At 39.0% G+C, this 24,390-nt stretch overlaps 2 protein-coding genes across 2 annotated transcripts; one reads left to right on the top strand and one right to left on the bottom strand.

The window, feature by feature from the left end:
* Positions 1–5,871: 5,871 nt before the first annotated feature.
* LOC124720060 (protein ALP1-like) lies at positions 5,872–9,568 on the top strand. Its single transcript, XM_047245327.1, has 4 exons — positions 5,872–5,927; positions 6,036–6,170; positions 6,272–6,419; positions 6,504–9,568. Exons 1-4 carry the CDS (start codon positions 5,908–5,910, stop codon positions 7,275–7,277), a joined length of 1,077 nt encoding a protein of 358 aa, XP_047101283.1. The 5' UTR covers positions 5,872–5,907; the 3' UTR covers positions 7,278–9,568.
* A 2,423-nt stretch (positions 9,569–11,991) lies between these two features.
* On the bottom strand, positions 11,992–14,390 carry LOC124720186. Its single transcript, XM_047245510.1, has 5 exons — positions 14,304–14,390; positions 14,015–14,174; positions 13,713–13,929; positions 13,384–13,509; positions 11,992–12,456 (listed from the first exon to the last, which is right to left on the bottom strand). The coding sequence occupies exons 2-5, from the start codon at positions 14,095–14,097 to the stop codon at positions 11,992–11,994; spliced, it is 891 nt and encodes a 296-aa protein (XP_047101466.1). The 5' UTR covers positions 14,098–14,174; positions 14,304–14,390.
* Between the last annotated feature and the right edge of the window lie 10,000 nt (positions 14,391–24,390).

The following is a 24,390-nucleotide window of genomic DNA, read 5'->3' as shown; positions in this document are numbered from 1 at the left end:
TTGATGGCATTACAAGCCTGGTCAACCACTAGCCAGCCAAGATATGGAATCAAAGAAAAGAAATAAATAATAAATAAAGGAAAGCCCGTGCTTTTAAACATTAAGTCTTATATCCCTTGGCACGTCAAAACCTTAATAAAGAAAATCAAAATGACCATAAACCCCAATAAAAGAAAGCCAATGGGACTTAGTATAATTTTTTTTAGCGTAAATATTTCACGTGTATATTCTTGTAAATTTATATGTATTTGTATATGTGTTAAAACTTTGCATATTGTCAACATTTTGAAACATAACCACGAAATGTAAGCTTTCATAATTAACGATGTAAACATGCTTGGACAAAGTGAACTGTTAAAATGTAAATGTGGCAAAAAGTGATGCAAACTGTGTTAAACAGTGAACGTTATAAACGACGAATTTTGTGTTTGTGAAACTTATGGCGCATAAACCAAATAACTGTTTATAAATCGATATAAACTGCAGTTTACTTTGACGACAATGAGGATTTTCACACTGCAAATGAACGTTTGTTGGCAAGTGTAAACAATGTGGTGAAACACCTACCTTTGCGAACATCGACGCCGTTGTTCCTGGCCGGCCTTCAGATGCTTGGAGACAATAAACTCGTAGGCGATATGGAGGCTAAAAACTACATCGACCATATATGCCCCGGGAACAATAGTCATGAAAACGCACAAGGACCTGGAGTGTTGTGTCGTAACAGAAGACATGGACGTTGCTTCAAATCACGCACACGCTCAATCTTATGGTGTCACCGAACTTAACATGCCATTTATGCTGGAATAACAACTTGTAATGAACACTATGTGAGAGTGAATACTGTTGAAGACTGTCATAACACAGCGATTTTGAAACTGCCGCACGCGAAATTCAGTGATGCTACTGCGCATGCGCAAAGACTACGTGCTGCCAGATGTGCATAGGGAAACGAACGCTGGGAGCACACAACATTAACTGCGCTGGTGAGCAGCTTGTTCAAACAAACTGTATGTATATATATATATATATATATATATATATATATTAATTGTGTAAAAAGGATCCAAACTGTAATAACTGTATTTAGTATATAGGTTTAGAAAGTAAGTGTTGGTTAAGATTATCCCCTATGGATGCACGTGGCCTTTCCAATGAAAATTACTTGTATTGACTTTTAGGTTTGCTAGCCTGCCACGCTAAATGTTTTAGCGTGACAGTCGAGGGGGCGATGTAGCGGGGCTTTGAATTTCGCCGCGCTACACTCGTTCCCTCAGATAAAAAATATCTCGTCGCAGCGGTATGAGCGCTCGACGGCCGAGAAACTACCAAAATTGTTAACTTTTTTTGTTTTTTTATTCCGTTTCAATTGTCTCTTGATAGCCGTAGCTTAAGGCAGGCGTGATCGGATGCTGACGTAAAAACTTAATGGCTAATCTTGATCTGATTGTAATGTGTAGATATTGTGGAAGTTATTAAGAAATTCGGTGGATGGAAGTAGCAAAGTGAATTAAATTGCATACAGTATCAAGATGATTTTAATTGGTATAAATTAGTGATCCCTGGACTATTGCAAGATTTCGGAGCAGATTTTTTCACGCTGAAATGAAGGAGATTTTTGAAGACGTGGACGCCGCCCGAAAGAAGATAAGTTAATCTGGTAAAGGATGATCTCTCGTCTACGCCACTTCCCCCTGTCAGTTACATTCTGTTATTCTCTGTTTCTTTTCAATAACTTTTGTAGTGAAAATTGGTTTAACTTTTGCTCAAAAACGCCACAAGGACCACCCCAACAATAGCTTTTCCGAATAACGAAGTCCGATAGCTTTTCTGTAATACGAAGTCCGATTTGCTTTTCATTCTTTCCCTTTTCCACGGTCTCTCTTCTCCCATTTTTTTTATTAACCACTACACTGTGTTCAAAATGACTGCTGTCAGCTATTGTAATTATGTAGCTCTGCACTACTACCCCCCCCCCCCTCCCCCCAACCTTTGACCTTGACGTTAATGGGAAGGCTTGCGTGATACAGATGCAGATAACCATACTGTAGGTGCACCCAGAACAGAGGGGTATATGTTAAGAGGTCAGACGAACGTGTAGTTCCTGAAGATGAGCAGTAGCCTTTTCAGTAGTTGCAATGGGCAACAGTCTGGGCAATTGACTCAACTGGCCTTGTAACATCACGCAAAATGGTCTTTCTGTGCTTGTACTGCAAACAGCTGAAAGCAAGGGGAAACTACAGCCATAAGTTTTCCTGGGGGCATACAGCTTTCCTGTATGGTTAAATAATGATGACATCCTCTCGGGTAAAACACTACAGAGGTATAATACTTCCTCAATTGGATTTCCGATCAGGGACTGCTCAGGAGAACATCATTATCAGGAGAAACAGAACAGGAGTTTTATGGATTGGAGCGTTGAATGTCAGACCCCTTAACTGGGCAGATAGGTTGGAAAATTTAAAAATGGAAATGGATAGGTTAACGTTAGATATATTGGGAATTAGTTAGTTGATTGGCAGGAGAAACTGAACTTCTGGTCAGGTGAATACAGGGTCATAAATACAAAATCTGATAGGGGTAATGCAGGGGTAGGTTTAATAATGAATAAAAATTAGGAATGCGGATAAGCTACTACAAACAGCAGGGTTAATGCTTTTGCACAGTAGTACAGGTTTATATGCGAACTAGCTCTGCACATGATGCATTGAAGAAATGTATGATGAGATAAAAGAAATTATGCACATAGTTAAGGGAGAAAAAAATTTAATACTCATTGGGGACTGGACTTCAGTAGTAGGAAGAGGAGGAGAAGGAAAAGTAGTAGGTGAATATGGAGGTTTAAGAATCATGAAAGAAGGTTGTATGTGTGGAAGAGACCTGGAGAGACCAAGAGATTTCAGATTGATTATACAGGGCATTACAAAAAGGTAGGACCAAACTTTCAGGAAACATTCCTCACACACAAATAAAGTAAAGATGTTATGTGGACATGTGTCCGGAAACGCTTAATTTCCACGTTAGAGCTCATTTTAGTTTCGTCAGTATGTACTTCACTTCCTTGACACACCGCCAGTTGGCCCAACTGAAGGAAGGTAATGTTGACTTGGGTGCTTGTGTTGACATGCGACTTGTTGCTCTACAGTACTGGCATTAAGCACATCAGTACGTACCATCGACAGGTTAGTGTTCATCACGAACGTGGTTTTGCAGTCAGTGCAATGTTTACAAATGCGGAGTTGGCAGATGCCCATTTGATGTACGGATTAGCGCGGGGCAATAGCCGTGGCGCGGTACGTTGTATCGGACAGATTTCCAGAACGAAGGTGTCCCGACAGGACGACGTTCGAAGCAATTGATCGGCGTCTTAGGGAGCACGGAACATTCCAGCCTATGACTCGCGACTGGGGAAGACGTAGAACGACGAGGACACCTGCAATGGACGAGGCAATTCTTCGTGCAGTTGACGATAACCCTAATGTCGGCGTCAGAGAAGTTGCTGCTGTACAAGGTAACGTTGACTACGTCACTGTATGGAGATCGCTACGGGAGAACCAGTTGTTTCCGTACCGTGTACAGCGTGTGCAGGCACTATCAGCAGCTGATTGGCCTCCACGGGTACACTTCTGCGAATGGTTCATCCAACAATGTGTCAATCCTCATTTCAGTGCAAATGTTCTCTTTATGGATGGGGCTGTGATCAAATTGTAAATTTTCACAATCGACATGTGTGGGTTGACAAGAATCCGCACGCAATTGTGCAATTACGTCATCGACACAGATTTTCTGTGAACGTTTGGGCAGGCATTGTCGGTGATGTCTCGAATGGGCCCCATGTTCTTCCACCTACGCTCAATGGAGCAGTTATGATTTCATACGGGATACTCTACCTGTGCTGCTAGAACATGTGCCTTTACAAGTACGACACAACATATGGTTCGTGCACGATGGAGCTTCTGCACATTTCAGTACAAGTGTTCGTACGCTTCTCGATAACAGATTCGGTGACCGACGGATTGGTAGAGGCGGACCAATTCCGTGGCCTCCACGCTCTCCTGACCTCAACCCTCTCGACTTTCATTTATGGGGGCATTTGAAAGCTCTTGTATACGCAACCCCGGTACCAAATATAGAGACTCTTCGTGCTCGTATTGTGGACGGCTGTGATACAATACGCCATTCTCCAGGGCTGCATCAGCGCATCAGGGATTCCGTGCGACGGAGGGTGGCTGCACGTATCCTCGCTAACGGAGGACATTTTGAACATTTCCTGTAACAAAGCGTTTGAAGTCACACTGGTACGTTCTGTTGCTGTGTGTTTCCATTCCACGATTAATGTGATTTGAAGAGAAGTAATAAAATGAGCTCTAACATGGAAAGTAAGCGTTTCCTGACACATGTCCACATAACATATTTTCTTTCTTTGTGTGTGAGGAACGTTTCCTGAAAGTTTGGTCGTACCTTTTTGTAACACCCTGTATGATGGTAAGACAGATTTGGGAAACAGGTTTTAAGTTCTATGACATATTCCAGGGGCAGATGTGGACTCTGTACACAATTTACTGGTTATGGACTATATATTAAAAATGAAGAAATTACAAAATGGTAGGAATTTCAGGAGTTGGGACCTGGATAATCTGAAAAAATCAGAGGTTGTAGAGTGTTTCAGACAGAGCATTAGAGGACAATAAAAGGGGAATGGAATACAGTAGAAGGAGAATGGGTAGCTTTGAGGGATGAAATAGTGAAGGCAGGAGAGGATCAAGTAGGTAAAAAAAGACTAGGGCTAGTAGAAATCCTTGGGTAACAGAAGAAATATTGAATTTAATTCATGAAAGGAGAAAATATAAAAACGCAGTAAATGAAGCAGGCAAAAGGGAATACAAAAGTCTCAAAAATGAGATCGACAGGAAGTGCAAAATGGCTAAGCAGGGATGGCTAGAGGACAAATGTAAGGATGTAGAGGCTTATCTCACTAGGGGTAAGATAGATACTGCCTACAGGAAAATTAAAGAGACCTTTGGTGAAAGGAGAACCACTTGTATGAATATCAAGATCTCAGATGGAAACCCAGTTCTAAGCAAAGAAGGGAAAACAGAATGGTGGAAGGAGTATATAGAGGGTCTGTACAAGGGCGATGTACTGGGGGGCATTATTATGGAAATGGAAGAGGACGTAGATGAAGATGAAGTAGGAGATATGACACTGTGTGAAGAATTGGTGAGAGCACTGAAACACCTAAGTAGAAACAAGGCACCGCAAGTAGACATCATTCCGTTAGAGCTACTGATAGCCTTGGGAGAGCCAGCCCTGACAAAACTCTGCCATCTGGTGAGCAAGGTGTATGAGACAGGCGAAGTATCCTCAGACTTCAAGAACAATATAATAATTCCGTATCCATAGAAAGCAGGTGCTGACAGGTGCGTGAACCACCAAACTATCGTTTTAATAAGTCACCATTGCAAATCAGACAAATGAAAAAACTGGTAGAAGATGGCCTCAGGAAGATCAGTTTGGGTTCTGTTCAAATGTAGGAATACGCGAGCCAATTCTGACCCTACTACTTATCTTAGAAGCTAGGTTAAAGCCCGTCTCACACGGAGCAAGGTTCGCCGCAAGTTTGCGAGATGGCGTGCATGCCTGCCGGCTTGCAGGGAAGGGAGCCGGCAATATTCCATGCTGAAGCTCTCCCACGGTGCAAGATCGGCAGCTAGTTGTGTTGTGATCGGCTGCATGTTGTATCGAACGAAGATGGCTGCTTCAGGTACAGATGTTCAGAGCAAACTGGCATTATTAGCTCTTTTGGTGCTAAACGATGCAGAAATACATGCTACTGAGAGAAGAAGAAAGAAAGAATGGACGAAAAACTGGATTAAGAGGAGAAACGCTGGGAAAGGTGTGCTCTCCATGCTTCATAAAGAGTTGAGGTTAGTTCGCATAACACCTACTTTTGTTTGAAAAGTATCACCATTTCATTACTGTTTGACTTTATAAATATACCAATAATGACTGTTATATACGACTTTATTTTATAGGATAGAAGATCGCACATCCTTTGCAAATTTTATTCGAATGGATGTATCGGTATTTGAAGAACTGCTTCGAATGGTTTCGCCTTTGATTCAGAAGAAAGACACTGTGATGCGTCAGGCAATTACGGCGCGGGAAAGGTAAGTGCATTATTATATGTTCGAAACAGAAAGTTAATTTTTATTTATAATCCATTGTAATTTTACGATCAATCTGAGACATGTTTAATATGCGTCTCTAGGCTTGCTGTCACACTGCGTTTCCTAGCGACCGGAAACACTTACAAAGATTTGGCCTATTCTACACGAATAGCGAACAACACGCTCTCCCGTATGATACCAGAGACTTTGATGGCCATAGCAAGCGTGTTAGGAGATAATGCGATACAGGTAAGCTCGAGATAAATGCTATAAGTATTTGCTACGATTTTCTACTTGGTACGGCACGACTGTGAAGTAAAATTTAATTTGCAGTGTCCACGTGATCCTGCCGAGTGGAAAGTAATAGAAGATGGGTTCCACAGCCTCTGGCAATTCCCGCATTGCATTGGAGCACTTGATGGGAAACACGTCAAGTTTAGGCCTCTGCGCTCTGATGGTTCATCATTCAGAAACTACAAAGGTCACGACAGCATAGTTCTTTTAGCTCTAGTAGATGCTAATTATAAATTTTTGTTTGTGGACATTGGCAGAAATGGAAGAATGAATGATGGTGCAATATTCAGAGAGAGTGCCTTGTTCGTGAAACTCATGGATGGTTCATTAAATTTGCCACCAAAGTCTCCACTTCCAGGTAGTGACATCTGTGTTCCCTACATGTTTGTGGCAGATGATGCTTTTGCGTTAAAGGAAAATTTAATGAAACCATATCCTGAACGTGACATGACACCTGAAAAAAGAATTTTTAACTACAGAATTTGTAGAGCACGTAGAGTTGTGGAAAATGCCTTTGGCATAATGTCAAACAAATTCAGAATTTTGCTGCAGACTATTCCACTATCTGTTTCCAAAGTAGAGCTCATTACAAAAGTGTGTTGTTTGCTACATAATTTTGTACTTGCCAGAAACTCTCAAGGATATATCCCGCCAAATGTAGATGAATTACCATGTCTTCCTGGCATTGCTACTCAGGGTGCAAATCATAGTGCAGCCAGTGCAAGAGAAGTGAGACAACATTTGACATGGTATTTCAATACTGTTGGCAGAGTTCCATGGCAGGAAAGGTGTGTTCAGGAAGGTAACAGATAATGGTTTACTATGTTTCTGAAACATTACCTTATTCATTGTTTCATTTTCAGTCCTTTGGCATATTGACTGTGTGTGTGTGTGTGTGTGTGTGTGTGTGTGTGTGTGTGTGTGTGTGTGTGTGTGTGTGTGTGTGTGTGTGAGAGAGAGAGAGAGAGAGAGAGAGAGAGAGAGAGAGAGATAAATATAAATTTATATGTATCTCAAGCAATGATTGGAACCTGTGCAAGACCTTGGAAAAATCTGATCTTATTTTGTATAACAGCTCCACAATTAATTACCTGGGACATGTAGAGAGCCACTATTATGAAATAATATTTTTCTTTGATGGTTATGAAGAAGGTACGGAAAGACCTACTACACATTTATGTATCCCAAATTAACAGTTTTGGAAGATAATTTTGTGGTGACTGTATTTGTGGTAGTAAGGTACTGCACAATATTTTTTTCTGATTGATAGCACTTGGATTTATATGCTTATTTTTATTTTACTTATTTATTCATTCATCGAAGGATCATCTAACAATTATCTGGTATTTGTCACCATAATACAATGGAAAGACATAGTTTGTAAATATACATATATGTGTACATATAAGTATGCTTTTGGGATAGGACAGCTGGTTGGTTGTGGCCTTGACAGAACCTTGATGAGGGGTAACATAAATCAGGATGGCCAAATAGGGCCTGCTCCAACCTCTAAAATATGAGGTTACTATTTTAACAGTTGGATTGGCTCATCTGTTTAACCCCTATTGTACAGTGTTCTTTGATTTAAGTACTGTCTGTTCCAGGTAACTTATAATACAAATGTGGTTTTACTGTTCACTTTTGGTTGGACATGGAACAGCATTTAGTGATAACTCTGGATCACAAATTTGCTGCTTTACACCGTGCTCTAACTTTAGTCTGCTTGGAAAACTGGCTCCACACTGGTAGACATACTTCTATTCCCACCTTTGTCTTGAGTCTTCATCCCCTGTTATTCACTTCAGATATTGGCACAGGATTACAGTATTTTACAGTGTCGGGATGATGTTATCCCATATCACTATTAACCACTTCCATTAACACTGTATCAGTGATTCCCAACCTTTGTGAAACAATGTTTCTGCATGGAGTCAGATATTAGCTACTACCCTTGCACACCAATTTTTGTTGCTACTACTTTTTGATAACCTCTTTTTTTTATAGAATGATGTTGGTAGTCTCAGAACAACATGTTAAAATTGGTTCATTGTACTCCTGTTTGTAAACCAGTTGATTTTTAGACTCCTTGCGTTTGAAATACTAGTAACTAGAAGACACCACTTTGCTACTGTTCTGCGTGAGAACTGAATAATAATAATAATAATTTGTGTGGCACAATGGCAAAGTGCCTTTCTTTTGATGTGATGCCACTTCGGCAACTTGCACATTCCTAATCTAATCCTGTTATCAAGATGGGACATGTCATTTTTGGCAGCTCCTCACATCACTGAAAGGGGAATGCTACACTGAAGGCCAACTGAAAATTTTTGTGGTCTGAACAGCCTTAAATTTTGCTTCCTGTTTTCAGGCACACTATCACTAGCCTCCTTTAGCAGTGTAAGAACAATTACCTACTTTCTATTAATTTTGATGTATGTTTGAAACTGCAAAGAGAATAATGAAGCAATATATGGTTAAGAGAACTATGTACAACTCTGAGAATATATTTAGGCATTTATGAGGTCTCAATGTTGTCATAGATGGCTGCTACAAAGTGTGTGCATTTTTTTATCAGTTGCATAAAACTTTCTTAATCAGTATGCATGTATTCAAGAATATTGTCTATATTTCTATTCAGACAATAGGTGTCTGTTTTTGTGTGTAAGAGATTTTCTGCTGTTCGTTTCTGATTTTCTGTTCCAGATGCAGCTACCGATACACCAACTACATGATAGGATTCACGTTCAAGAATGCTTGTGAAGTGTTCTGAAGGAAATACTGTTGCAGTTCATGTGTCCATATTTAAAAAGTGTACAGAACAAAGCAGCGATGTAAAGACATTTTTTACTGTGTGTGTGTGTGGGGGGGATTGAGCTAACTGTAGCCATTATAGCCATTATATATGTTATGGGATTATTTGTTTACTAAGTAAATATCAAGCCATCCTGACTTGGGTTTTCGTGGTTTCCCCTTGTCGCTAAGGTGAATACCGGGATGATGTGTCTAAAATGCCACGGCGGACTTCATTCACGAGTGTGTCACATTATGTATTTCTCTGATACAGTTGTTAAATTTTAATAGGCAAATACAATGCATAAACAGAATTGGTTAAAAATGTTACTGCTTATTTTACTCCTGTTTCCTATCATGTTAAATTCCTATTGTAATTACTTATCATGCAGACGACTTGCATCTCTGTGTATTATTTAAATATCCCAGGATATTTTAACTGTATTCAATTTCTTAAATACAATTATATCATTAGATATCACAAGATTCCAGCTGCTTTTATTTGTCACATAAGTACATGCTGCTTTTGAAATTCATACTATGATTGGCTACATATCTCAACTACTGCATTTATTGGTGATACTCTTGAAGTAATTTACCTACTCAGAGTTTTAGAAATCCTTACTATCGACTGGATTCAAAACGGCATATTTTAATTTGTTCTCGTGAAACAGCCTGATCTAAATGTACAGTTGAGTGCAAAGCTTTCATGCAGGCTATGCTACTACATAGGCAAGTCTGCATAATGTTGTTACCAAATATCTCAAAGTACTTGGGTAATTTGCTTCAAATTTTTACACTGTCTAATGAACATCTGGATAGATAGGGGGTGGGGTGTTACCAAAAGTCTATAGCAAGATCTTTACCAATATGTTTTGTATTTTTATCTGATACTCTCATTCATATTGACATAGGCTATTTTTCCTCTTTTTTTATAAATGTCTTAAGGTTTTCTGCATAAAGTTATTGTAAGAAAGAAATTGGTATGCTGTGAAAATGTACAGCTTAACCTATTCACACAGTGTTTCAACCAACATAGTCTGGCATGTCTACCATTATGCAAGTTGTTTCCCCTATCATAAATCTTCCTACTTATGTACAATCAAATTATATACTAAATGTGCTGCTAAGTTTTCATCATAGCAATCATATTTACAGGAAAGAGGCCAGTTGCACTTGTGGGTTATGATTAGAAAACTTTGTAATCCTATTCGTATGCAGATTAAAATTGTGAAATGTCATTGAAATTATTGTCCTCAAAAACTCAGTAGCAGAAGTCTTTAGAATACCCTGTATACCAGTTATCTCAATGGATGCACTTACTCATATTGAGACATTCCAATCAAGGCTCAAGATCATACAGTGGTAAGATAAGGATGGGGAGAGAGGGGTGCTAAAGATGTGTATCCAATTCCCACACATATTATACAATTGTCCAGCATTTCTGGGTTTGCTAGTATATAATTATGTTACAGGGATTTTACTTTAGTCATTCCTTTCAGACAATGAGAAAGTTCTATTTCACTGAATGTCCTCTTTCCTGCATCAGTGTAATGTTTTACTTACTCTTTGAACTATTTTACAATTCTTACTAGACATAGCTTATATGGTTTATTTGGCAGTCTCTTATGTTGACTGCAATGTGGCCACTAGCAGAAATAGCCAAGGCTCTGCCTCGGCTAGTGGAACCCCATGGCAGTGAATGTAACAATATTAGCGGTTTAATTTCGAAATTGGTATTGATAATTGTTCTAGTTATTTCTTATACATCACTTTCTTATTGCGAAGATGCTGATACTTCATGAACAAAGGTTTCTTTGATATCTTAGTATTGCATTTAATTTATCTTCCTGGAAAATTGCTTTCAAAACTGAAAAAATGGTTTAATATGAAATATGTTGGTAGTACAGCTAACATTAGGATTATTAGAAACTTCACGAGTCAACACTACAGCTTTCTTTATCTACATTTCCCTTTTTGCATCTGTCATTAGACTTTTACCATTAATTTCCATTAAATGTTTGAGAGTGCATTTACTGTTGGTAAAGTTGCTGTTCATCTCCATGAGGATATGCACATAAATCATAAAAATGATCTTGCTAAACAACTGATTTCTGATTCAATTAGCAGAAATATTACCTTTAAATTTGAATCTCCATTTTCATGTTAAGTGCAGTAAGTGGACAAAGGACCTTACAACACTTCTCGCATTTGTTTCTGGTTACCCTTAAAACAGACTTCTCAAAGCAGTTCAACAAAGCATTGTAAACATATGTACATATTAAATCTCAGAAGAACTATACAAATATCTACATCAATCCACCTCAATAGAATTTATGTCATTAGTAGAAGATTAATTATTTGTAACTAGTCATACCATTGCTGAAAAAAGGCTGAAATTTGTTTTTCAGAGACAATTAAATTTTCTCTCTTAAGCCTTTCATAAAATTTCAGGTTTGAGATAAATAGAAGTCTTACAGCAGGGAAAAAACGTTTATTTTATCAATATTTCATATGGCAGTGGAATGATGTGCTATAAGTAAATGACATAAATGAAGTAATGGAATGACAATTTTATAATTCAATGACTAGCATAATTCTTTACTGTATGTTGCACAACAAATAAAGATATTGTTGGCCAAGCTGTTAGTGGAAATTAAAGGGAACTTGAAAGAAAGGAATAAAGTAAATAATTTTAAATACCATTTATTTTCTGTACATTTTGAAAATCACAAACTTACACAATTTCACTGTCACTCGAGTTCTGCATTTGCATCTGCAGATCTTTAAGTTTTGCCTCTGTTGTTACATTAACAAGGTCTCTTATTAACTGCATTTTGATTTCACTGCTCTTGATTTCCTTTGCAAGGTTACCAATGAATATCATGCAGCTATCCATAGTCAGCTCTGCCGAAGGTTGTTGGCGGTCTTGGCTGGCACACATTTTATTAGCTATGACCTCAACAGCACTCATGTACCCATCACCAGGCCTCTTTCTTCTTCCATCGCTGCTTTGAGTGGCATGGGTAGGTGGTGGTGGTGGTGGTGGTGGTGGTGGTGGTGGTGATGTTGCTGCTGCTTCTTCACATTGTTCCCCAATGCATACATCGTTCAGCACATCCACATCAAGACTATAACAGCCTTCGATGTTTTGATGTGGTGATGGTTGTATATCCATACTTTGAGAAGAGAGACTGCATGTCTGTAAATTGCAAAACGTTCTGAAATTTATTGCAATACTATAACTGAATGAAATGCATAACATACCAATGCACAGTTGAGCATACTGAAGTTTTGTAAATAATGTAAGAGACAGTTACTACATAAGGGGTAACATCTATATTTTGTTATTATAAAAGTGGGGGGGGGGGGGGGGGGTGTTCTTTGCCCCAATTTCAGGGAAACTGAGGGAACTTTTTCCCTCTGACAAATTTGATCAAAATAGCTCCACAATATTTTCATTGCTGTCTTTCACACCTGAAGCAACTTGGGATGAATCATAACACATTGAAAGGAATACTGCTTACGAGATTAGTGTTATTACAGTGGGTATGAATGCAAACAAAAGCCAAGAGCACACCAATATGCAAATTACAATGCACACAAAATTTGAAAGAATTCCAGTAATGCATAACAAATGGAACATTTGCTAAAAATTTCACAAAACGCTTCTGAACTAGTAAAAGGTACCAGTAAACAACCTGATAGAAGGAAGAAACCAGGCAGTGCTTGATTATTCTAGTGATGAAGACCTATCATAAGAACAAATTGCAGATGAAGTTCAGATGAAGACTGGGAATCATACAGAAGAAATAAAACCATATCAAAGCCACAGAGAAAACTGACACCTATCCACAAGCAAATTAGGCCTATTCCACACTAGGGCTACTTTGCTCAAATTTTTAAAAGGTTAAAAAATTTAAAAAATACTCCCTTCAGGGTTTACTATGGTTCTTAAATAGTTTCGAACAAATAACCTCATTTTCAAAAGTAATTTTACAAAACTACTACCCACTACATGATTTTGTATGAATAACTACGACAGTGGAGCACAGTATTGTAATTGCATTTATAATGTGTCTAAGACCCATGAAATTCAGTTTTTGTCTTAAGTAAATAGGTAACTTACCTCTTCACTTTCATTGTCCTCAGTCGTTGAATGTTGAGTCAGGCCTATGGCTGTACTTTTTCGTGGTAAACAATGATCCGCCAAAAACATTAACTTCTCGTAATACCATAAAGATGGTTTGTATATCTGAAAAATTGTAAGTTCATATTAACATAGTAAAATGTACGTGGGAAAGCTACATCGTAATCTATTACCATTCAAGATTATGTGCTTTCAAAAATCGGGTGAATATTCAGTGTGATATTTCTAGGAAATAGTCTTAAATGTGTCAGATTTTTGCAAGTAGTAGGTTTCTACATTCAACACAAAATTCATAGTTTCGTACTTACGTCGTTCATCCCAGCGCCACTGCTTTTCGTTGATTTTACTTTGGCGTGCTCCACTTTAAACTGAGTTCGTAGATTGTGCATTTTACTGTAGCACTCCTTGCTCGTCGTGTACGGTCGAACAACACACACGGCACTTGCAACTCTTTCGAGTGCTTCTGCACGCAAGTGTTTATTGTAATAATTTGGGCTTTTCACTGCGTACAGACACTGTTCTTCCCTATAAGCACATATCAAAGTTTCAATTGCTTCCTTGGACCACTGCGGAGCCATTATTTAATGATTATAATAACTTCCTACCGCACCTCACAACAGCAGAAAAGGAACTATGAACAAAGGCTTCCAGCTCAAGCTTTCCGCGTGTGACGTCACAAACGAAACGTATCATGATTGGCCAACGCAGGTAACATGCAGGGAACCTTGCAAGAAAAATAGCACCGGACCCATCCAGTAATCTGTAAGAAGCTGGTATGTAGCCATAAACACAAAGAAAATTAATATTATATCTCCGACCATAAGAAACACATATCACTGATTGTTCCAAACATAAAAATTAATCCATCAGCTATAATATGTAAATTCAAAATATCTCACCAGTAAACCAGCACAAATTCTTCCAATAGCAGCCTGAAACATTCAATTCATGTCAACCAATTCACTAACCAACATCCAACTCAAGAGAGGGCCACCAAATGCTACAGCACACCATCTACAAACACAGAGACAAAAACATCAAACCCCACCATGACATCACACACCACATCACAGTTATGTCACGGGCCTAAGCAGACGGGTGTAGCATCAGACCCGACCGAGTGCGAATAACCTTACATTGTCACCAGATAGTAAATGGTGACAATGACTGCCAATTGGCAAAAAACAGGAACAAATTATCTAGCATGAAGCTTAAATGCTGTTGGAACTTTTGTTCAGAGTGTGAGTCTTTTGGTACAATCCAAGAATATCAGTACTGGCTGCTTTGCACTTGGAAATCTTTCTCACTGTACTGGCCCACAAACAGGACTCACAGCATAATTTTATTAAATCTGTCCTGCAGCATTTTCTCTTTATGTGCCACAGCTAGGATATAAAATTGTACATTCTAACACTGAAATTGTTATACTTACACCCTAAACCATTTACTCCCTAATCGTAATTGTGATTTATAATAAGGAGTGCGTTTAGTACAGACTGATTTGATTTACGGATTTTCATAATGTCAGTCGAGACATTCGCATGAAGACTTACCTGCTATTTCTTCAGCATCTTGATTTGCAAATGCAAATTTCCCACAGTATCTTCAGTTCTGCCGCATGTCTCCTTCTGCTGTTGGCGAGTTTCATCATTAAATACTTTGTAAATGAAGTTCAAGAACTGGCTTAACAAGTCAGAATGTTTAAATGAGAGTTAACTTTCAAGAAGCCTTGCACACTCTTTAAAGCAGTACTATACAGTTAATCTACAGTTCATGACCAATAAATTGTGGTCAGTGTCCACATCTGCCCCTGGAAATGTCTTACAATTTAAGACCTGGTTCCTAAATCTCTGTATTACCATTATTTAATCTATCTGATACCTTTTAGTATCTCCAGGATTCTTCCAGGTATACAACCTTCTTTCATGATTCTTGAACCAAGAGGTAAAAAGACGAGGCCCATGAACCATGGACCTTCTCGTTGGTGGGGAGGCTTGCGTGCCTCAGCGATACAGATGGCCGTACCGTAGGTGCAACCACAATGGAGTGGTATCTGTTGAGAGGCCAGACAAACATGTGGTTCCTGAAGAGGGGCAGCAGCCTTTTCAGTAGTTGCAGGGGCAACAGTCTGGATGATTGACTGATCTGGCCTTGTAACATTAACCAAAACGGCCTTGCTGTGCTGGTACTGCGAACGGCTGAAAGCGAGGGGAAACTACAGCTGTATTTCTTCCCGAGGACATGCAGCTTTACTGTATGATTAAATGATGATGGCGTCCTCTTGGGTAAAATATTCCGGAGGTAAAATAGTCCCCCATTCGGATCTCCAGGCGGGGACTACTCAAGAGGACGTCGTTATCAGGAGAAAGAAAACTGGCGTTCTACGGATCGGAGCATGGAATGTCAGATCCCTTAATCGGGCAGGTAGGTTAGAAAATTTAAAAAGGGAAATGGATAGGTTAAAGTTAGATATAGTGGGAATTAGTGAAGTTCGGTGGCAGGAGGAACAAGACTTTTGGTCTGGTGATTACAGGGTTATAAATACAAAATCAAATATGGGTAATGCAGGAGTAGGTTTAATAATGAATAAAAAAAATAGGAGTGCGGGTTAGCTACTACAAACAGCATAGTGAACGCATTATTGTGGCCAAGATAGACACAAAGCCCATGCCTACTACAGTAGTACAGGTTTATATACCAACTAGCTCTGCAGATGATGTAGAAATAGATGAAGTGTATGACGAGATAAAATAAATTATTCAGGTAGTGAAGGGAGACGAAAATTTAATAGTCATGGGTGACTGAAATTCGTCGGTAGGAAAAGGGAGAGAAGGAAACATAGTAGGTCAATATGGATTGGGGGGAAGAAATGAAAGAGGAAGCCGGCTTGTAGAATTTTGCACAGAGCATAATTTAATCATAGCTAACACTTGGTTCAAGAATCATAAAAGAAGGTTGTATACATGGAAGAATCCCGGAGATACTAAAAGGTATCGGATAGATTATATAATGGTAAGACAGAGATTTAGGAACCAGGTCTTAAATTGTAAGACATTTCCAGGGGCAGATGTGGACTCTGACCACAATTTATTGGTCATGAACTGTAGATTAAAACTGAAGAAACTGCAAAAAGGTGGGAATTTAAGGAGATGGGACCTAGATAAACTGACTAAACCAGAGGTTGTACAGAGTTTCAGGTACAGCATAAGGGAACAAATGGCAGGAATGGGGGAAAGAAATACAGTAGAAGAAGAATGGGTAGCTCTGAGGGATGAAGTAGTGAAGGCAGCAGACGATCAAGCAGGTAAAAAGACGAGGGCTAATAGAAATCCTTGGGTAACAGACGAAATATTGAATTTAATTGATAAAAGGAGAAAATATAAAAATTCAGTAAATGAAGCAGGCAAAAAGGAATACGAACGTCTCAAAAATGAGATCGACAGGAAGTGCAAAATGGCTAAGCAGGGATGGCTAGAGGACAAATTTAAGGATGTAGAGGCTTGTCTCACTAGGGGTAAGATAGATACTGCCTACAGGAAAATTAAAGAGACCTTTGGAGAGAAGAGAACCACTTGTATGAATATCAAGAGCTCAGATGGCAACCCAGTTCTAAGCAAAGAAGGGAAGGCAGAAAGGTGGAAGGAGTATATAGAGGGTTTATACAAGGGCGATGTACTTGAGGACAATATTATGGAAATGGAAGAGGATGTAGATGAAGACGAAATGGGAGATAAGATACTGCGTGAAGAGTTTGACAGAGCACTGAAAGACCTGAGTTGAAACAAGGCCCCGGGAGTAGACAACATTCCATTAGAACTACTGATGGCCTTGGGAGAGCCAGTCATGACAAAACTCTACCATCTGGTGAGCAAGATGTATGAGACAGGCGAAATACCCTCAGACTTCAAGAAGAATATAATAATTCCAATCCCAAAGAAAGCATGTGTTGACAGATGTGAAAATTACCGAACTATCAGTTTAATAAGTCACAGCTGCAAAATACTAACGCGAATTCTTTACAGACGAATGGAAAAACTGGTAGAAGCGGACCTCGGGGAAGATCAGTTTGGATTCCGTAGAAATGTTTGAACACGTGACGCCATACTTACCCTACGAGTTATCTTAGAAGACAGATTAAGAAAAGGCAAACCTACGTTTCTAGCATTTGTAGACTTAGAGAAAGTTTTTGACAATGTTAACTAGAATATTCTCTTTCAAATTCTGAAGGTGGCAGGGGTAAAATACAGGGAGTGAAAGGCTATTTACAATTTGTACAGAAACCAGATGGCAGTTATAAGAGTTGAGGGGTATGAAAGGGAAGCAGTGGTTGGGAAAGGAGTGAGACAGGGTTGTAGCCTCTCCCCGATGTTATTCAATCTGTATATTGAGCAAGCAGTAAAGGAAACAAAAGAAAAATTCATGGAGAAGAAGTAAAAACTTTGAGGTTCGCCGATGACATTGTAATTCTGTCAGAGACAGCAAAGGACTTGGAAGACCAGTTGAACGGAATGGACAGTGTCTTGAAAGGAGGGTATAAGATGAACATCAACAAAAGCAAAACGAGGAAAATGGAATGTAGTCAAATTAAATCGGGTGATGCTAAGGGAATTAGATTAGGAAATGGGACACTTAAAGCAGTAAACGAGTTTTGCTATTTGGGGAGTAAAATAACTGATGATGGTCGAAGTAAAGAGGATATAAAATGTAGACTGGCAATGGCAAGGAAATCGTTTCTGAAGAAGAGAAATTTGTTAACATCGAGTATAGATGTAAGTGTCAGGAAGTCGTTTCTGAAAGTATTTGTATGGAGTGTAGCCATGTATGGAAGTGAAACATGGACGATAACTAGTTTGGACAAGAAGAGAATAGAAGCTTTCGAAATGTGGTGCTACAGAAGAATGCTGAAAATAAGGTGGGTAGATCACGTAACTAATGAGGAGGTATTGAATAGGATTGGGGAGAAGAGAAGTTTGTGGCACAACTTGACTAGAAGAAGGGATCGGTTGGTAGGACATGTTTTGAGGCATCAAGGGATCACAAATTTAGCATTGGAGGGCAGTGTGGAGGGTAAAAATCGTAGAGGGAGACCAAGAGATGAATACACTAAGCAGATAATTTTTTGGGGTAATTCTTCTGATTCAAAAAGGGTATTTTTGGCTCAAAAACGGGCTGTTCGAGCTATGTATGGTGTAAGTTCTAAAACCTCTTGTCCACCCCTTTCAATAGTCTTGGAATTTTGACATTGCCCTCACAGTATGTATTTTCTTTAATGTCGTTTGTTGTTAGCAATATTAGCTTATTCCCAAGAGTTAGCAGCTTTCACTCAGTTAATACTAGGCAGAAATCAAATCTGCATGTGGAATGCACTTCCTTGACTCTTGTGCAGAAAGGAGTGCAGTATTCTGCTGCATCCATTTTTAATAAGCTACCACAAGAACTCAAAAATCTTAGCAGTAGCCCAAACACTTTTAAGTCTAAACTGAAGAGTTTCCTCATGGCCCACTCCTATTCTGTCGAGGAGCTCCTGGAAGAGCTAAAAAATTAAGCAAATTCCAGTGTTACATTCTTGATTTTCTTTATTTAAACTAACGACTTGTCGCCTGAATATGTTTCTTATATTTCATTTCATCTGTTTCTACAATCGTGTTATAATTTCATGTATTGATTCGTTCCATGACCCTGGAGACTTCTCCTAAATGTGGTCCCACGGAACAATAAATAAAATAAGGATGTAGGTTGCAGTAGGTACTGGGAGATGAAGAAGCTTGCACAGGATAGAGTAGCATGGAGAGCTGCATCAAACCAGTCTCAGGACTAAAGACCACAAAAACAACATTTAAACGATTTGACTGTGTCAAGCAGGACGCTATTAATTCTGTTTCCGAGTATTACGTGTTTCTTCTTCCTATTCATCGCCTACTCTAATGCTCAGGGTACGCTAGTATTTTGCTTTGTGCTCACTTTAACATAGACTTTTTTTTTAATTCTTACTGTGTAGTACTGTTATGTAGCAATACCCGTCAGGTTGATGTCTATGCAACGCTACAAAAATCTAGTAAGAAGGAATACGAAATTCTAGCAATAATTGAAAATGTAATAAAGCAGTTGCCTATGTATACCAAAACTAAGGATAGTAAGTTATTTATGACAGTTTGGGGGGAGGGGGCTAGGCCTCGGCGTATGGAGTACTTTTAGTATCTTCGAATATAAATGGCGTCTTGTAAGTAGCCATAAAGGGTTCCACTCACTGTCCTGTAAATAAACCTGCACAATAACGCCTTTTAAATGATCTTCATGAAAGAAATGCACGCGACTACGTTATATTTCCCCGAATATGGATCTCCTTCTGTAGGTATCAACGCAAAGTCATGTGAGGAGCTAAAATGACAAAAAAAATCGGTGTGCTGCTAGTCCGTAGTTTAACAAAGAATAGCATTCTGTAAATTTCACCTCAGCTCTGCGCTAGAGCGTGGGACCGCCAGCGACTGCTCGAACGAACCTAACCGTACGCCGCCAATCCAACAAGTTTTCAGCCAATCACGAACTGTAGATGGCGGTAAAAGATGGGAGACCTTGTTTTCGCCCGAACGAACTAGCCCAGTTCTGAGGCAGCGTGTTGAGCTGACATCTGTTGGCAACACCGAGCAACACTACAGTACTCAAGCGATGCGTATTTTACTTCGCATTGGCAAGTTTAGCACGAAAACGTTGGAAGTAAGACATCTTTGCAGGTATATCAATTTCTTATTTACAGTTTGCTAACAAAATAGGAATAAGTGCCAACATCTTTTCATTATTTGTGAAGGGTATACTTCATGCCCACAAAGTTTCTTGGTAAGGCGTTCTTTAGATATGATAACTTGGAACGATGTGTAATGATTGATGTTTGCTTATTTAGAACGTGGAATCAATTTTTGGGAGGCTCGGAGAATATGATCCGAGCACATGCTCTACATGCAATAGTATGGGCGGCGTAAGGGCTCGTGTTCTAACAGCACAGCGCGCAGTGCGATTTGACACATCGTCGGAATTGCTGTACCCATAATTTTCCATTCGTTAGGCCGGTATTACACTATCAAATTTCTTTGTCAAAGATTTGATCAAAGATGTGATCCAATATTCCGTCCAATATACTTGACAAAGATCTTTGACGTAGCGTTAGAGGGGGTATTACACTGTCATCAAATTTTTCGTCAAAGTTCAAGATGGCTGACAACAACTTGTTATTAACCGCAGCAGTTCTACGTACTCCAATTGCATTGTGTGCACATGCGGAAAAGAAGTGGGGGAAAAAATGGAACCATACATACGAGGTTGACAGCCTTAAAAGTCCTGGGATTACAACTTGATAATAAATTCAGTTGGGAGGAGCACACCACAGAACTGCAGAAACGCCTTAACAAATCTGTATTTGCAATTCGAGTGTTAGCAGACATAGGCAACATAAAAATGAAAAAGCTTGCATACTTTCATTCCATAATGTCATATGGGATAATATTTTGGGGTAAATCTTGAAGTCAAACAAGTTTTCACGGTCCAAAAGCGTGTAATACGTATTATTTGTGGAGTAAATTCACGGACCTCCTGCAGAAACCTCTTCAAAGAACTGGGTACTTCAGATTCTTGCATTGGTACTGGGGGAAAATAAGAAAGAAAATGAAACTGTTGGCGGGCCAGAAGTACAGTGAGACTGTCGTTTGGACGTACGAGATTTGCAGGTTAGCTTTTTTTGTTTTGTATTTCATGCCTAGATACTTCCGTAGAGATATTGTTGCATGTGGATCATTATATGTAATGATTATTGCAATACATGCAACGATGTGTGTGTACAGTTATCGAGGCATGAGAAACAAACAAAAAAAAACTATAATTCTCGTAGGCCCAAATGACAAGAGTCTCACTATACTTCCGGCTCGCAGGTTAACTACTGCCTCTCAGTATATTTACTTCTTAATAAAATTTGTCGTAATTAATATATCTCTTTTTCTAACAAACAACTCAGTTCATACATACAATACCAGGAACAAAAATGATCTGCACAAGGACTTAAAAACACTTACTTTAGTTCAAAAAGGGGTCCACTACTCAGGAACACTCATCTTCAATAATTTGCCAGGAAACAAAAAATTTAGTTAGAAATAAAGATCAGTTTAAAAGGAGCCTGAAAGACTTACTACTGGCCAACTCCTTCTACTCCCTTGGCGAAATTTTTAATAGAAACAAATGATGTATTTATTCATACTACTAGTATTTTTATTTCAGCTTAAAAAAAATCGACATGTTCCACATCCAAGAGGATCTCCTCAGCACGGATCTATGGAACGAAAAACTAATCTAATCAGGGTGAAGCCGTGGGTTTTACGACGACATGATAAAAGCATTCAACAAAACTTGTTATGTGAGCTTACAGTGGAAGACGTAAAGTCGTACATCAATTACTTAAGAATGGATGTGCATACATTTCTGTATGTGCTCAATGAAGTGTATCCTCATATCACAAAGCACAATTTTCACTTATGAACTGCTACATCTTCAGAAGACAGGCTCACTGTAACACTCCGATTCCTTGCTACAGGAGAGGGTTATGTTATGTTAGGTTAGGTCTCCAATCTTCTTATTCTATTTTTGTATTCAGGGTGCCTCACGTTGTAAAGCGCCTCATAAGCTTCAGACATCTCTATTAATTCTGTAGTTGTCGGCACACACCAATTGTATTTACCGGCAATGGTTATAAAAACACTACAGACGACAGAACGCTGCAGCGATACTAGCGCTCCGCGTGGTAACATATCGCATTGCAGTGAACAGAAGACAAGCTATTTCTTTGATCAAATATACGGCCTCGGCCTAGATTTGATCAAATATTGGACGACATTTGTCAAAGATCCCTATTACACTATCAAAAATCTTTGACAAAGATATTGGACAAAGATATTGGACAAAGATATTGGACAAAGAAATTTGATAGTGTAATACCGGCCTTAGCCGTACTTGCGACTACAGCCTGGAACTTCCTCGGTCGATAAGTGATCTATCATCTATGTGCTTGGCTACACACACACAATACATACACGAAACTGAAAAAGGTTAACATTTCTTAACTTCGCCTTTCGAAACAGCAGGAAATTTCGTTATGGGAAACCTATATCGAGTTTACAGTAAAGCAGCCCAGGTTACTTTTATTTTCCCGTTTAATTTTCTTCTCTGCCCAACCCGCAACTTTATCGATTTGTTCGCTGCATATTAGTTAAGTTTTTGTATCGAATTTCAAGCATACTTTCCAACTTGCTGTTATAGGGTCTTACTTCGAGTGTCTCCAGGTTTATGTGGACTAGATGTAAACAGCACAATGCCGTGAGCCAAAGCAGGGTGCTTCACGTAAAAATTCTTCCCACGTTTCGTATTACCCAGTGGAAGTCCAGGCAAGCAGAAGACGGCAGGAGATGTAATGGCGATGCTAACCCAGCCAGCTGCACGTAGTGTAGAGGAGTGACGCGAGAGAGCAGCAGCGTAGCCGGACACGCATAGTACGGACTGCCACCGACAGATGGCAGGTGCGAACTGCAGTGCATAAATCTCTGTAAAGGGAAATTATGGCCAACTTGAAATTGGGCGCCATTTTCGAACGACTGCGCCGATGGTGATACATTAACTGCTGCAGCGTATTTAGCAGTGTTTACTGAAGGAGTACACTCAGCTCTCCAATACACTGCTAAGACTAATCAGTGGCTACAAACGGAACATGTCGGATATTTTGCAACAAAAAATCAACAAATTAAAGCTAAATGAGTCGAAAAGCATTTGCTGCTGGGAGCACAACAGTTTTTTGCCTGCTATTCTTTATTAGTAGCGAAAGCAGATACCGCAGTTCTTGATGCGGTATCGAGTTTGAACACCTGTATTCGTAATTAGCATTAAATCGGTCCTATCCAACTGTTAGTAAGACCAATGTTAGGTCGCAAGTGCAGGGAAGTATAAGTCGCTAATTTAAAGCTCTATATCAGCTTACCTCTTGTTCCTGCTACTTCGTAGTACGAAAATTCGCCCAATGTCTCTTGTTATATGAAATGAAGCATTGCATTCACATATATATGCGCGGTACCCTAGTAAATAGAATTGACAAACGAGGCTTTATGATTAGGCATGCTTTATATCTTTGTCAGGCCTATCCCACAAAATTTTTTCTGCAAATTCTTCATAGCATTAGGAGAATGATTACGAAAGTACAGGAGAATACAATATGTTTCAAATGTGTTGAGGTAAAACTAGTCGTATGATCAAAAGTAGGCTGTAGGGAACTGTAACAACTGTACTCTTATTAGTATACTACAAATTTTTGGCCAGGTTCCATCAGAAATAATAGTCTGACAGTAACGTCAATATTCACTGAATATAAGGTTGTAGGTTCCGTACGTGCATCGTGCTTTTTTTTTTTTTTACGTTATAATGTGTTGAACAAAAACAATTTCTTGTCGTGAGCATCCTAAATATACATTTAAACCATAATCTACAGTCAACCAGGTCAAATTTTTTTACCAGTCATTATAACTTTGTACACCACCACTCACTATTTTTCGTTTTATCTGCTAACAGAGGCAGTTTTGTCTCTAAGATTTCTATTTTGTAATTAGACTACCTTTAAACCATCCTATTACCTCTTCTGACTTTTCTTTGCTGTTCAGATGGATTGGAAACTAAGTAACATAAATGTAAAATAAGACAAAAGACCAGAAATGAATGAAATTAACTGAATGGTTAAATCAAGTTCCTGCAACCTTTCCCATTGGGACCAAGATAAACCCAAAACCAAGTAAATGTATAAAAACTCTAGCTGCAGTGTTCAGAAATTGAAATTAAAATAATGAGCCTGGAGATGCTGCTGATAGTAGCACGAAATTAGCTGAATTAGGTGTAAACAGCAGTCTCACAGGGAACTTATAATCATTTCTGTCACTACCAGTAAGGGAACATGGTTTTAGGCTTGCT

The sequence above is a fragment of the Schistocerca piceifrons genome, chromosome 11 (assembly GCF_021461385.2).
Source record: "Schistocerca piceifrons isolate TAMUIC-IGC-003096 chromosome 11, iqSchPice1.1, whole genome shotgun sequence".
NCBI classification, from domain to species: Eukaryota; Metazoa; Arthropoda; class Insecta; order Orthoptera; family Acrididae; genus Schistocerca; species Schistocerca piceifrons.
The sequence above is the reverse complement of the archived record's forward strand: the minus strand, read 5'-3'. Positions and strand labels throughout refer to the sequence as shown.

Bases quoted from the DNA above. Each gene is read 5' to 3' on its own strand.
- LOC124720186 (XM_047245510.1), bottom strand. From the start codon at position 14,097: ATGATACGTTTCGTTTGTGACGTCACACGCGGAAAGCTTGAGCTGGAA. The intron at 13,510-13,712 runs GTAAGTACGAAA...ACAATTTTTCAG, and splicing joins GTGGCGCTGGGATGAACGAC to ATATACAAACCATCTTTATG. The intron at 12,457-13,383 runs GTAAGTTACCTA...TGCAATTTACAG, and splicing joins AGGACAATGAAAGTGAAGAG to ACATGCAGTCTCTCTTCTCA.
- LOC124720060 (XM_047245327.1), top strand. From the start codon at position 5,908: ATGCTTCATAAAGAGTTGAG. The intron at 5,928-6,035 runs GTTAGTTCGCAT...TTTATTTTATAG, and splicing joins ATGCTTCATAAAGAGTTGAG to GATAGAAGATCGCACATCCT. The intron at 6,171-6,271 runs GTAAGTGCATTA...ATGCGTCTCTAG, and splicing joins GCAATTACGGCGCGGGAAAG to GCTTGCTGTCACACTGCGTT.